The 12,347-nt window shown below is 38.5% G+C and overlaps 1 protein-coding gene across 2 annotated transcripts in view; it reads right to left on the bottom strand.

The window, feature by feature from the left end:
• aco1 (aconitase 1, soluble) overlaps nucleotides 1–8,733 on the bottom strand; it is a 52,316-nt gene extending 43,583 nt beyond the window's left edge. Inside the window, exons 1-6 of one of the 2 annotated variants that reach the window (XM_032583202.1) lie at nucleotides 8,628–8,733; nucleotides 7,598–7,730; nucleotides 7,344–7,512; nucleotides 3,954–4,091; nucleotides 3,788–3,857; nucleotides 3,527–3,710 (exon numbers count right to left, since the gene is read on the bottom strand). In XM_032583202.1, the coding sequence (XP_032439093.1) occupies nucleotides 3,527–3,710; nucleotides 3,788–3,857; nucleotides 3,954–4,091; nucleotides 7,344–7,512; nucleotides 7,598–7,706 (670 nt within the window). In that variant the 5' untranslated portion in view covers nucleotides 7,707–7,730; nucleotides 8,628–8,733. Of the gene's footprint in view, nucleotides 1–3,526; nucleotides 3,711–3,787; nucleotides 3,858–3,953; nucleotides 4,092–7,343; nucleotides 7,513–7,597; nucleotides 7,731–8,627 lie in introns of those variants that run through there. The other variant, XM_032583203.1, reaches the window with a different exon arrangement.
• Nucleotides 8,734–12,347: the final 3,614 nt, after the last annotated feature.

The raw sequence follows: 12,347 nt of genomic DNA, 5'->3' as shown, positions 1-12,347 counted from the left end.
ATCCTCATGGAGTCGGTTTCTAACCGTTTGTGCAGACACATGCACATTTGTGGCCTGCTGGAGGTCATTTTGCAGGGCTCTGGCAGTGCTCCTCCTGTTCCTTCTTGCACAAAGGCGGAGGTAGCGGTCCTGCTGCTGGGTTGTTGCCCTCCTACGGCCTCCTCCACGTCTCCTGGTGTACTGGCCTGTCTCCTGGTAGCGCCTCCAGCCTCTGGACACTACGCTGACAGACACAGCAAACCTTCTTGCCACAGCTCGCATTGATGTGCCATCCTGGATGAGCTGCACTACCTGAGCCACTTGTGTGGGTTGTGGAGTCCGTCTCATGCTACCACGAGTGTGAAAGCACCACCAACATTCAAAACTGACCAAAACATCAGCCAGACAGCATAGGTACTGAGAAGTGGTCTGTGGTCCCAACTGCAGAACCACTCCTTTATTGAGTGTGTCTTGCTAATTGCCAATAATTTCCACCTGTTGTCTATTCCATCTGCACAACAGCAGGTGAAATTGATTGTCAATCAGTGTTGCTTCCTAAATGGACAGTTTGATTTCACAGAAGTTTGATTTACTTGGAGTTATATTGTGTTGTTTAAGTGTTCCCTTTATTTTTTTGAGCAGTGTATATTATTTGAACTTCATTTGTTTATATCTGTTTTCTTAATCTGCGATGGACTGGCGATCTGTCCAGGGTCAGCAGCCCTCATGACCCAGCTATAGGGATAATTCATAATAATTAATGGATGGATAAATGTGCTCTTAATGTAATGTACATTTGTCTCCAAAATATTGATTTGATTTATGTTTTATTACTTTTGTTTGAGATAGGTTGGGTGTAAGGATAGATAAATACATCTCCATAATGTTTCCTTATTGTTGCTTACTCTAGATTGTTTGTTACTAATATAATTTTAAATAAAGACTTAATCAAGATTTGAAAATAAAAATGTGACAGACATACCACGTGACATATCACGTTTTGTAGCCATTTCTTTACTATTTAATTTGTATTTTTAATGTTGAAAGTGTTCTTGGGTGTTTTAAAAGGCGTTGTCAAATAAAATACGTTATTATTAGTATAATTATTATAACACGATCGGTACAGGAAATAGTGTCACTAGCGCCCCCTTCATTTCCGGAATGAAATAGTCCCATTTCCATATAAGGTATGAGACTGACAGTGGTCTGTCCCCGCCCCTTTCTGTTTGCTGCAGCGAGGTGTACTTGATCTTGTGGGGCCAACCTAACACAAGTTATAACGGCCAGACCTCCTGCTTAAAAAGAAGCCAAAGTATGTCACCTAATACATTTAGGAATGTCTCTTTCTTTATAATGTTAACTATGAGCAATTCAAGCCAATGCTACCTTGCTGTAAGTTAATGTTAGCTAAAGTTATTAAACTCCATTACTGTAAAGGTAGCCCTTAATCTTAAACATATTTTAAAGACAGGCAAATAGGTTTCTTCCCTCCAATTTTAATCTAACAAATTAAAAGCTAATATGTTAGTCAACGTTATCTTTTATGTGCATTACTTTGCAACTTGTGATGTGCTTGTTTTCTTTGTTTTGGCAACTTTAGCTATATGAAGACCCATTTTAGCCTAAGGACACAAGGTGGGGAGTGAGGTGGACAAATGTGGCTAATGAAGACATGCTACAGGTGTGGACGGTGCTAATGAGGACCAGCCATGAGAGAAAGAAATCCCTGTTTGACCAAAGAGGAAGAAGCAGATGAAATATTTCCCAAGAAAATTAGGTAAGTCATTTATGTGTTACTGTTTTCTCCAGGTGAAGGGGGGTACGACGGGACAGGGAAGTGGGGAAGGGGATTAGGAATCAACATCCACCAGTTAAGTTAACAAGTTACGTTTTAAACAACTAATTGTTGGCAAATGTAAAACTGGTGTTTAATCTATTTATTTATTAATAAACTTCTTAAGTCATACGTGCAGAAGAGGATTAAGGCCACTGGGGAAAAAAATACAAAATTCTGACTTTTTTTCTCAGAATTCTCATTTTAATCTCAGAATTCAGAGAAAAAAAGTCGGAATTCTGAGATTAAAGTCAGAATTCAATTTTGTTTTTGTATGCGAGTATTTCAACAATTAGTGCTTATTTTTTCTACACCTGTGAGAACTTATGTTATTATTTGATACAAGAGCAGTAGTGTAGCAGTAGCCTTATATCTTGCCTACAATATATATTTTGCTGTAAATTCTATATCTACATTATTTGCTACTTGTTTCACTTTACTTGAGGTAAGAGTTAATATTAATGACACTGTAATAACACTTAATGCCATTTTCATAATTGTTGCTACTTCTTCTACTTGATGTAAGAGGAATTATTAATTACGCTGTTATTAAATCATTTGACAGTGTAATAAAGCTTAATGAAATCTTTATTGTTGGTCCTACTTGTTCCGCTTTATTTCAGGTAGGGGGAGATATTAATTATTGTTAAATTAAAGCAGTAATTATTACAGTGTTATTACACTGCTTTTGACAGTGTAATAATACTAAATGATGATATAATGACTACTATTATGACATATTTATGACATATGATGATTCTTGGTTAATGTCAAGTTGCCATAAAGACATTTTGAATAATGCCAACTTTGTATTAAAATTGTCATGATTAACCGAATGACACTTTATGATAACAGTCATAAATATTCATGAAGACTTACTCATGTTCATGACAGGTGTTATGTCATGTTTATGACAGTGTCATGTAAGTCTTATTCACAACCTGTCAAATAAAGTGTTACCAATGTTTATATACATATTACTATTGTTATGAAGTGTTTCCTCTCCTCATGTTCTCTCTTTTTTTCCACAATAGCTTATATTTTAAGCAAGAAATATACAGGGACAAAATAAAACATGGACAGTACAAAATAAGATATAAATATAAATAAAATATCTAAGGTACAAACAAAGAACAAGTAAATTATGATGTCAAAATTAAACTGGTGATCAAGGGTTGTGGTCTGTGTTTTAGGGCCAGCGCAGCTAACTTTTTAGTTAGTAATGTCACCACTTATATTACTGCTACTGCTAACATTTTACTACAAAAGTTTATCTTTAAGCAGTGCAGAGGTATTTAGTGATAAAGAAGAACCTACAGGTGGACTGTGGCTCTAACACAAGTCCAGCAATAACTAACATTACTGCTGGTAGTTATTGCTGGACTAACAGCAATAATGATGGTCCAGCAATAACTACCATTAGTTATTACTCTTCTTTCTCTGTAAGAATAATAGCTGCCTTTGTACAGAGGCTGCTGCTCTGTAAGAAACTACTGAACCTGGTTAGTTTTCTGATTCTCCAAAGACTTAAAAGCCATCAGGAGAAAATTAAGTGTCACAAGATTTCTGGAAAAATGTAATAAAAGTCTGACGACATAATAATCTGCAGGTGACACTGTAAAGTCAAACATCAAGAGTATAATTGACTTCATACTTGCCATGGTTCAAACAAATCAAATAGATTGGAATAAGGTAAGGGTTGTATGGTCTCACCCCAGCCAAGAACACCCAGCCCATCAATCATGGTGGTATGGGAATCTGTTCCCACCAGACTGTCTGGGTAGAAGAAGCCATCGTAATTAAACACCACCCGGGCCAAATACTCCAGGTTGACCTGGTGAACAATTCCTGAACCGGGAGGAATGATCCGCATGTTCTTGAAGGCTTTGGACCCCCACTGGGAAAAACAGGCATCATGTTAACAATCTAGTTACTTCAAACAGTATGGACAAAGAGGTTGTTTTTAATATACACCTTCAAAAACTGAAATCTTTCTCTATTGCGGTCAAACTCTAAATCCTGGTTCTTTTGAAGGCTGTCAGACCTGGAGGAAGAAACAGGACCCATCAAAAGATCAGATAACAGGATAACACACGATCTACAGAATGATCCAACGATGGCAAGAACTGCAAGGTCTTACTTCCTGTTAAAGTCCACTTGGATGGAGTGATCAATAACGAGGTCAGCAGGACAAACTGGATTAATCTTTTCTGGGTCACCATCCAATTTTGTCACGGCATCCCGCATGGCAGCGAAGTCTACCACAGCAGGAACACCACTGCAAAGACACACCGTGTCAATAGACAGACATGCACTTAAAGCCTATTTTGAAACTTTTCAAATACAAACAGATTTTTTACAGGTCTTTTGACAATTACAATAATTTATAACTATATATTTGAGGAAACCTGTTATGGAACCTTTTGTGTTTTATACTTTCATTGAACAGGACAAAAACAGGCTGGTACTGATAAAGGCAATTAGACCCCAGAAAAAGCCAGAGCTTATGAAGATGTGGCTGAAGCTGGTAAGACAGTGTGAGCTGAAAGGCCATTCAGTGAGGAGGAAGCCATTACTCCAAAAATAAACATAAAAAAAAACAGACTGCAGTTTGCAAAGACACACAGGGACAAAGTTCTTCATTTTTGGAGACATGTCCTATGGTTTGATAACAGTAAGATGAAAATATTTGGCCATAATGAGAATAGCTACATTTGGAGGAAAAACTGGGATGCTTGGGATCAACCCATTTATAATCGGTATTGAGGAGTGAGATTGGTCTATAAGAGGAACATTTTAGAGCAGTGGTCCCGGGCCGCGGACCGGTACCGGTCCGTGGACCAATTGGTACCGGGCTGCAAAAGAAATAATTAAATATTTCCGTTTTATGTATTATTTGAGTCTGGAGGATCTTTTATTTTGAAAATCCTTTAACCGGATTATCTCGGTTACGTCTTGCGCGCCAACATTGAGCCACAAGCAACAAAATGAGTAAGAAACAGAACAGATATCTTTGGAAAGTTTCTTTGCGAAGGGAAAAAGGTTCAGAGAAGAGACAGGAGAATGGATTTATCCCGGTAGGTGATTCCCACATTCCAAGCTCTGCATGATATGGTGACCGGCTCGTTAATGAGGCAATGAAGCTTCAAACTGCTTCGCCACATAGAGACCAGGCACCCTGTGCATAAGCAACACTTCGGGTGTCATTGTCTCCCAGATGGGACCGTCTCGTTGCAGAGAAACAAGCTCAGGGCTTCCATTAATTAGTTTGTATGTTCTCCCTGTGCATAAAGCTTCTTCCCACAGTTCAAAAACATGACTGTCAGGTAAATTGGTCTCTCTAAATTGCGTCCTTAATAAATCTGCAATTAAGGACACAGTCCTGCAACGCCGAACCATGAATCCGAGCTTACGTGCAGCGGCTCTATTTCCGTCCTGTACTACCAAATCTTTAGCCCTCAACTTAAAAGGTGTATCATATGAACTTCTTTGTGTGGTTTCCATGATGATGGGGTATGAGCTTGAAAACATTTCTCATTTCATTTAGAACCCATGTGCTTGTTCTAAATGAAAATTAGCACTTTCTTCTTTGATTTCCAATTTTGACCTCCAATGATTCACTTCCTAGAAAAGAGCCCCATGGCAGTTGAAGAAAAATCAACAGAAAGCCTCACCGAGCTACAAGCCGCATGGTTCAAAGCGTGGGAAAAAAGTAGCGGCTTATTGTCCGAAAAATCCGATATTTGTGAACAAACAGAGCACAAACTAAAAGATTCAGATTGTAGCTATGGTAACCAACATTCTAATTATGAAGATTGTTCTTCGCACTTTTACAAAGTCAACTTGCCAGCTTCTTAAAATCTCTAATTTAAATATTAAACCATTTAAAATATTTTAATTTATCTATGCTGAAACCACTAAATCAAATTTAACAGCATTGATAATCTCAATAAACAAATATTAAATTTCTATATCTGTGTTAAAATGACAGCATTTAAGGGGCCCCTCAAGGCCAGAGAGGGCCTTAAGCAGCTGCTTAGTTCATTTATGTCAGGGCTGTCAAACTCATTTTCATTTTGGGCCATATTAAAAATATGAATGTTCTTAAAGGATCGGTTGTGCCAGAATATATTGATAAAACCAATTAAACTGTTAAAATATCAATAATTAGCAGTTTCTCCTCGATTTAGTGTTTTTTACAATCAAAATTACAGATTTTGTGGTGAAAATTTAGAAATATTAGTAAGGAATTGTTATAATATTTGCACTAATGTTAAATGTTACTTTTTATTACTCGCTGTATCAGTTATGGACTATAACTTGACATCAAGTAAGGCTGAGGCAACAGTCACTTAAACTCTGTTTTTGACCAATTTTGAGAAAATCTGCAGTAAAATCAGAAAAAAATTTTGATTTTGTGTACATTTTGCAGATTTGTGAAAAACTGGAAAAACTTACTGATGTAATTTGGAGTCTAGAGGGCCACATAAAAAGCTACAACGGTCCAGATTTGGCCCCCGGGCCTTGAGTTTGACACTTGTGATTTATGCCTTGGGCCGGTTGTAAAAGTGATCAGCATTACATACTGTTTTTAGATCCACTAACTGCTGACTTAATTTGGATTTAAAAGAATTGCAAATAATTGATATTTATTTTATTTATATATTTTTTATTTGTTGTTTTTAAGACTCTGTAGTTGTGGGTTCAATTATTGTCGGCAGTGTCTTCGAGTAATATAATTATCCAGTAATATTTTACCTTTCCTGTCAACGTAAACATTTTTATACAAAAACACAGTGTATCACTGGTGCACTGTTTAGCAAGTTTTCTTGGGGAAACCCTGCACTCTTTTTTATTACAGCATAGATGTTTACAGTTCTATAATGGTGGAATGGTTTCCATCTTCTTTCAACAGAGAACAGAAAGTTGAAGAGCAGAAGAAAGGTTCAAAAGTCCATCCAACAACTAAAGAAGAGTTTGGATGGGACACAGATAACAGCTAAGGTAAGAGCTTTGTGGTGAAAAAGGGTACTTGTTATGCACAACATGCTGAGTATTAGTTACTGGACACATTAAAATAATTGAGAATTTAAAATGTTTGGAATATTTTTCAACAGCAGTCATCATAATGTCGGAACAAAGGTATCAGTAGTTACAAAGTGTCAGCATCATTTTTCCCTTTTTTTGTGACTACATCATCAAAATTTTTTGCATCCCTGCAGTGTGAGACCTAGAGATTCAAACTTGTGACCCCAATATTAGTTAAAAATCACTGCAGTTATATATTAATCTTTTCCCCCTCTGAAAAAGAGACGTCAAGTAAATTGTTAAAAATCTAATATGGTGTGATTATGACAAGATAATTTAAATTAGGGTTTTCAACTGAATGAAGTATATTATGCATTCACTCAGATGGTAAAACTGAGGTATAAGGTTGAATGCCCATCCAGCTCTGCTTGTAAACAAGACATGCAATCTTCCCCCCAACAGAGTTATAACTGGTGGTAAAAGTAAAAGGGAAAGAACCTACGTGAAGTCTTGGAGGATGACACGGGCCGGCCTGAACGGTACCTCCACACTTTGAGTCTGGGTTTGCTGCCAGTTTAGGATGTTTTCCACATCTAAGCTCTTCACTAGAAACTCGTCACAGTTTCTGATGGCTGATTCCAACAGGACCCGGATGGAGAACGGCAGCCTGTCTGAGGAGCAGATAAATAGTGGCAACAAACATTCAGGACATCTGATGATTGGAACAGGTTTCAGCAAGATTCATTTTGTTGTTACCATATCTGGGATCTCCAAGTTTAAGAAGATTGAAAAACCTCTGGCCTGGTACCTCGGGGCTAAGAGGCTCCACTATATGTTGGAAAGGATTGTTTCCTGCAGCAAGCATCCTCTTCTTTGTGAATGTAGATAGCTAAATGAATAGAGAAATGTTTATAAGCCTCTTAAAAACATTGTACATGTAGAGAGAGCAGAGTGTGGTGAGTTAATCCACAGACAGAGTGCATGAACTTCCTCACAGTGTAAATGGATTACCCAACACTGCAAAGCATACACAGGTGAAACAAGTGGCCAATGAACTCTCAGTTGACAAACCTTACATAACCCAAATTCTTTACCAATCTGTGAAAATGTCAAGGAGAAAAAGAGCACAGGTAAATATGAGACAAGTCATCTCTTTTTTTTACAAGCAGTGGGAAAGGAATGGAGATTCAAAACACAGGTTCTGTCACGATTTCCTGGATAGAAGCCTTGATGTGGCAGAGTTCAACTGATAAGGGAAAAAACGCTGCTGCTGCACACCCTGAATGTCTGCATACTTACTCGGTGACACACACCACAACATAAACTAATACAAATAAATGTTCAAACAGTGACAGGCAGTTGCTTAGTATTCACTAGAATTAATATGTTATTACATTAACGCTGTTATTTCCCAGAAAGCCGTGATTCCAGCTCTACTCTGTTCCATTATGGGACTTTCATTCATGCTTCCAGCACTTCTATTCCACTGAGCCTCTTGCGTCACTTAGCATTAGCTAAGCTCCTTAGTAGGACATTGTTGCCAAACACTGTTGGTCTAAGAACATGGCGCGAAAGTATTAATCACACAGACATCAATGCAAATGTTATTTTTTGCTTCACAATGAGTATAAATTGTTAGCTGAAGGCAATGTTAGATGACCTAGTTACATATCGAATGCAACGATGAATTAAAACACCGTATTAGTAATGAAAGTAACTCACGACATGCCTCCTGAACATAGTTAACCCTTTAGTTAATAGCTGTCGATGGGTATAAACTACTTACTTCAAACTGTAGCAGAAGCGACAACCCAAAACAAGACCCACGGACTCCACTGTGACAGCTCTGTTGTTCCGCAGTGGTTGGCTCAACTTCCGGTTGGACTTTTTCACAATCAAAGCATTTTCAAGACTCAGTATTGAATGTATGGTTTTTTTTTTATTAACAATGTAAAAAAAAGCATTGTGGAATAAAAAAAATGTCGCGAATAACAGGCTATATTTGATCTTTTGAAACAATGTATGTTGTATAATAGGATATAGTTTTGTTTTGAGTCATGTGGTTGGTGGCAGTAATGCTCACCTAACGTTTTTTGCCAACCGCCAATAAATTTCAAGAAGAAAAAGAAGAAACATCGTTACAGCATATCTCTTACTACGGAAGGGCTGCTGAATGAAACTATATGATGAATCTGATTGATATTTTTCTTCGAATTCTAACTGTAATCTCAGAAGCCAGAATTACATCTGATAGTAACCAGCTTCAATAACAGAGATGCGAAATGTGCAAGTCAGGAGGAAAACTAACTTTCTGGAGGAATGTTGTATTTAAGTTATGTTTGAGGTGGCTGATTAAAATCTGGTTTCCATACAGTAGCTTTGCACCTGCTTTACTCCAGATGTATCTGACCCTCCGGCAGTACGAAGTAGGACAGTACCACTAAAAGAAAATGAACAAAAACAGTGTGATATATATTGAGAAATAATTTACTAACATGGTGTCGCCGGTAGTACTGTGACGGCGATGTTATATTATTGCGACCAGATAGAGACGAATAAAAATGAAATGTTTGTTCACATGGCGTCCTGTCTCATTATGTATGTCAGAGTAAACGACAAAGAGAATTGATTAACCATCCTATGGTATTGGGGTTGCCACTGACCCGTTCAATTTTTAAGTGCATATAAGCATTACATCAATTGTGTAATACCTAATCCCTTCAAAATTAAAGTTTATGATTGAAAAGTTCAGAGAGTATGAATATTCCCAGTGACACCAGTCTCTCACTCTGCTCTAAATAAGTGCATTTAGGGCAACATGATTACTTTACTACCAGTTATTGTCATGCAGTGTCATGCTGTGGTTGATGTATGGGGGTGTGGTTATAAAGAATAAAACACAAAGTCACGTGTGATGGTCAGGGGGTGTTTACTCTCTTATGTACAAGCATGTATCACCGAGTTGGAGACTGTCTGAGATATACAACAAAAAAGAAAATGCATAAGGTGCTGCAAAAACACACTGATGGATAAATCTAGACTCCATCAACTTATCCCCCACACTTCCAATCTACCTCCTACATCAACCCTTCCCCACAGATTTCCATTGGTTCCCACTGGAGAACCCGACCTACTAGTTAAAGATTAAAGTCCCTATATGCTGCCGTCTTTATGTTAGAGATACTTATGCTGCTATAATTTTAATGACATCAAAAAACCTTTTATGGATCAGTGTTAAAGGTCAAACCAGGTCTCTTCATGTTGTCCAATTCTCACACAAATGGTGTGGTTTGTGCACTCTTTGTGCTGCAAAAGTATTTTTCTGTTCTTATCATATTTTAATAAATACATTAAAGTGCAAAATAAAATAAAACAATCAGAAACTGCCTCCTTTTCTATGGTTACCAATGGGGGCTGCAACCTTTGGATTTGGATTTGGAAACCACTGACACCATTTCTGTTTAAGCAGAGTATTTTAGGGTGCCTGCCAGACCTTTGATGACTCGCTTATCAATATCTTTATAACAAACCATTTGTTATGCAAAACACACATTTTGAAGGAACCAGGTACTTGGAAAAAACACTATTTTCTTGTGTATTTTTGTAGAGCTGAACTGTGTGGATGCACCAACTGAAGTTTCTCTACAGCACCCGAGAGGCAGTAAAGTCAGTAGCAGCAAATTCACCATTTCATTCTGACATAAGTCACTATGAATGCAAGAGAGTGAGGAAGGAAGTCAGTCTGTGTTTGACTCTGTGTGCTGTTGCTTTTGGATGTGGCTCATAGAAATCTGGACACACGATGAACAGGGGGAAATCTGACCAGTTTTCAGATCTGAAAGCAGCTCTGCTTGATTCTTCCTGTTCCGACACACGCAACATGGCTGCCATCCATCAACGCATACTGTAACATCAAGCAAGCAGAGTTCCTCTGTTAGAAGGCTTAGTATCCACGTGAATAAAAGCTGAAAAAAATGAATCATGTGAAAGTTTCTCCTGAAGCAGATAACTAAGGATCTGTTTTGGTCTGGTTTCACTTCAGACTCTGTTCTACTCAGCATTAAACATGGATTTACCGACCGAGTTTGTTTGTGGCAGCTGAAGGAGGAACAGCTTATCCTGCTCTCTCCCGTCCTTACTGATAACTTTGCCTGTGAGTGATTTTTTTAAAGTGACAGTTTTTATACTGTAGTTATATTTACATTTTCGACACCAAAACTGGATTACTACAAACCTAAGAACTGGGGAATTTTCTTACTTTTATTTTTACCTTATTTTTCCTCATCTCCAAGTTGAACCAGGGCAAAATGCCTCCGGCTGACCCCAAGGACATTAGCAGTATTATACAACGACATCAGTCTATAGAAATTAAGATCAAACAGTTGGAGGTGAACTTTGAAATCAACGCTAACTGTGGAAATCAGACAACTCTTCCTCTAATCAACAGAGAGGTCGTACGCCCCACATCAAGCAGCTCACCCTGGAACGCTCTGGGTGCCAAGCCAAAGCAAAAGTCTCACACTGCAGATCCGATGAGGCGACTGACAGGGAGAACCCCTCACCTGGACGAATCAGCATGACCGACTCTGAGCCGAAACCCACCTTCAACCTCAACACCTGCTCCACCAAAGAAAAACAAACAAGCAACTGCAACCAAAACGGCTCCACTGACCCCGCTCCCAAGGACAAAGCGACCAGCCCAGGCCTCAAAACATTCTGACTCTGTGGGAATCCCACTGAAAAACAGATTTTCTGTACTCCTGCCTGAGCCTCTGAGTGAAACCTCACCTTCAAACATCAACAATGAGGCGAGTCTAACACATCCACCCCCCAAAGCCCCAAAGGACAAAGCGACCACCAGGAAAACGAAAGGTATGCCAAAAGTGCTTATTGTTGGAGATGAGGCAGTAAATGGAATCAGTCACGTTTGCAATCCCATGAAAACAAGAGTGATTTCTTTTCCTGGTGACACTGTATCTGATTTAACTCGTAAAGTTCTCTCTCTAACCACTGATCAGCCAGATATTGAGTCCTTAGTTGTGCATGTTGGAGCCAACGATCTGGCAAAACAGAAATCTGAGATTCTGAAAAAGGACTTTAATATTCTTCTGAACACTATGGGAAAGTTAAAAATGAAGTTATTTCTCAGCGGTCCAATTCCATCACCTCAATGGGGAGACGAAAAACACTCCAGGCTGGACATGATAAACAAATGGCTGATAAAAACCTGCTCTGCCAGCTCAGTGACCTTCATCGATAACCTCTGGATCTATTGGCAGCGCTTTCACCTTTTTGGAAGAGCCGGACGCAATCTTAATAAACATGGGATAAAGCTACTCACTGCAAACCTTTTTCATTTTATCAACAAGGACAACAACGTGATCATCGCTTCAGAAGAACAGGCTCAAGGATGTCTGACTAGGATGAAACCCTCTGCTTATCAGGAACAAAAACAAGCTGATACATCAACTGGAGACGGAGCGACTGGTTCCCTTCCTCCTTCTCC

The sequence above is a fragment of the Xiphophorus hellerii genome, chromosome 14 (assembly GCF_003331165.1).
Source record: "Xiphophorus hellerii strain 12219 chromosome 14, Xiphophorus_hellerii-4.1, whole genome shotgun sequence".
Lineage (NCBI taxonomy): Eukaryota > Metazoa > Chordata > Actinopteri > Cyprinodontiformes > Poeciliidae > Xiphophorus > Xiphophorus hellerii.
Note: the sequence above shows the minus strand (reverse complement) of the source record. Positions and strands in the feature narration are given on the sequence as shown.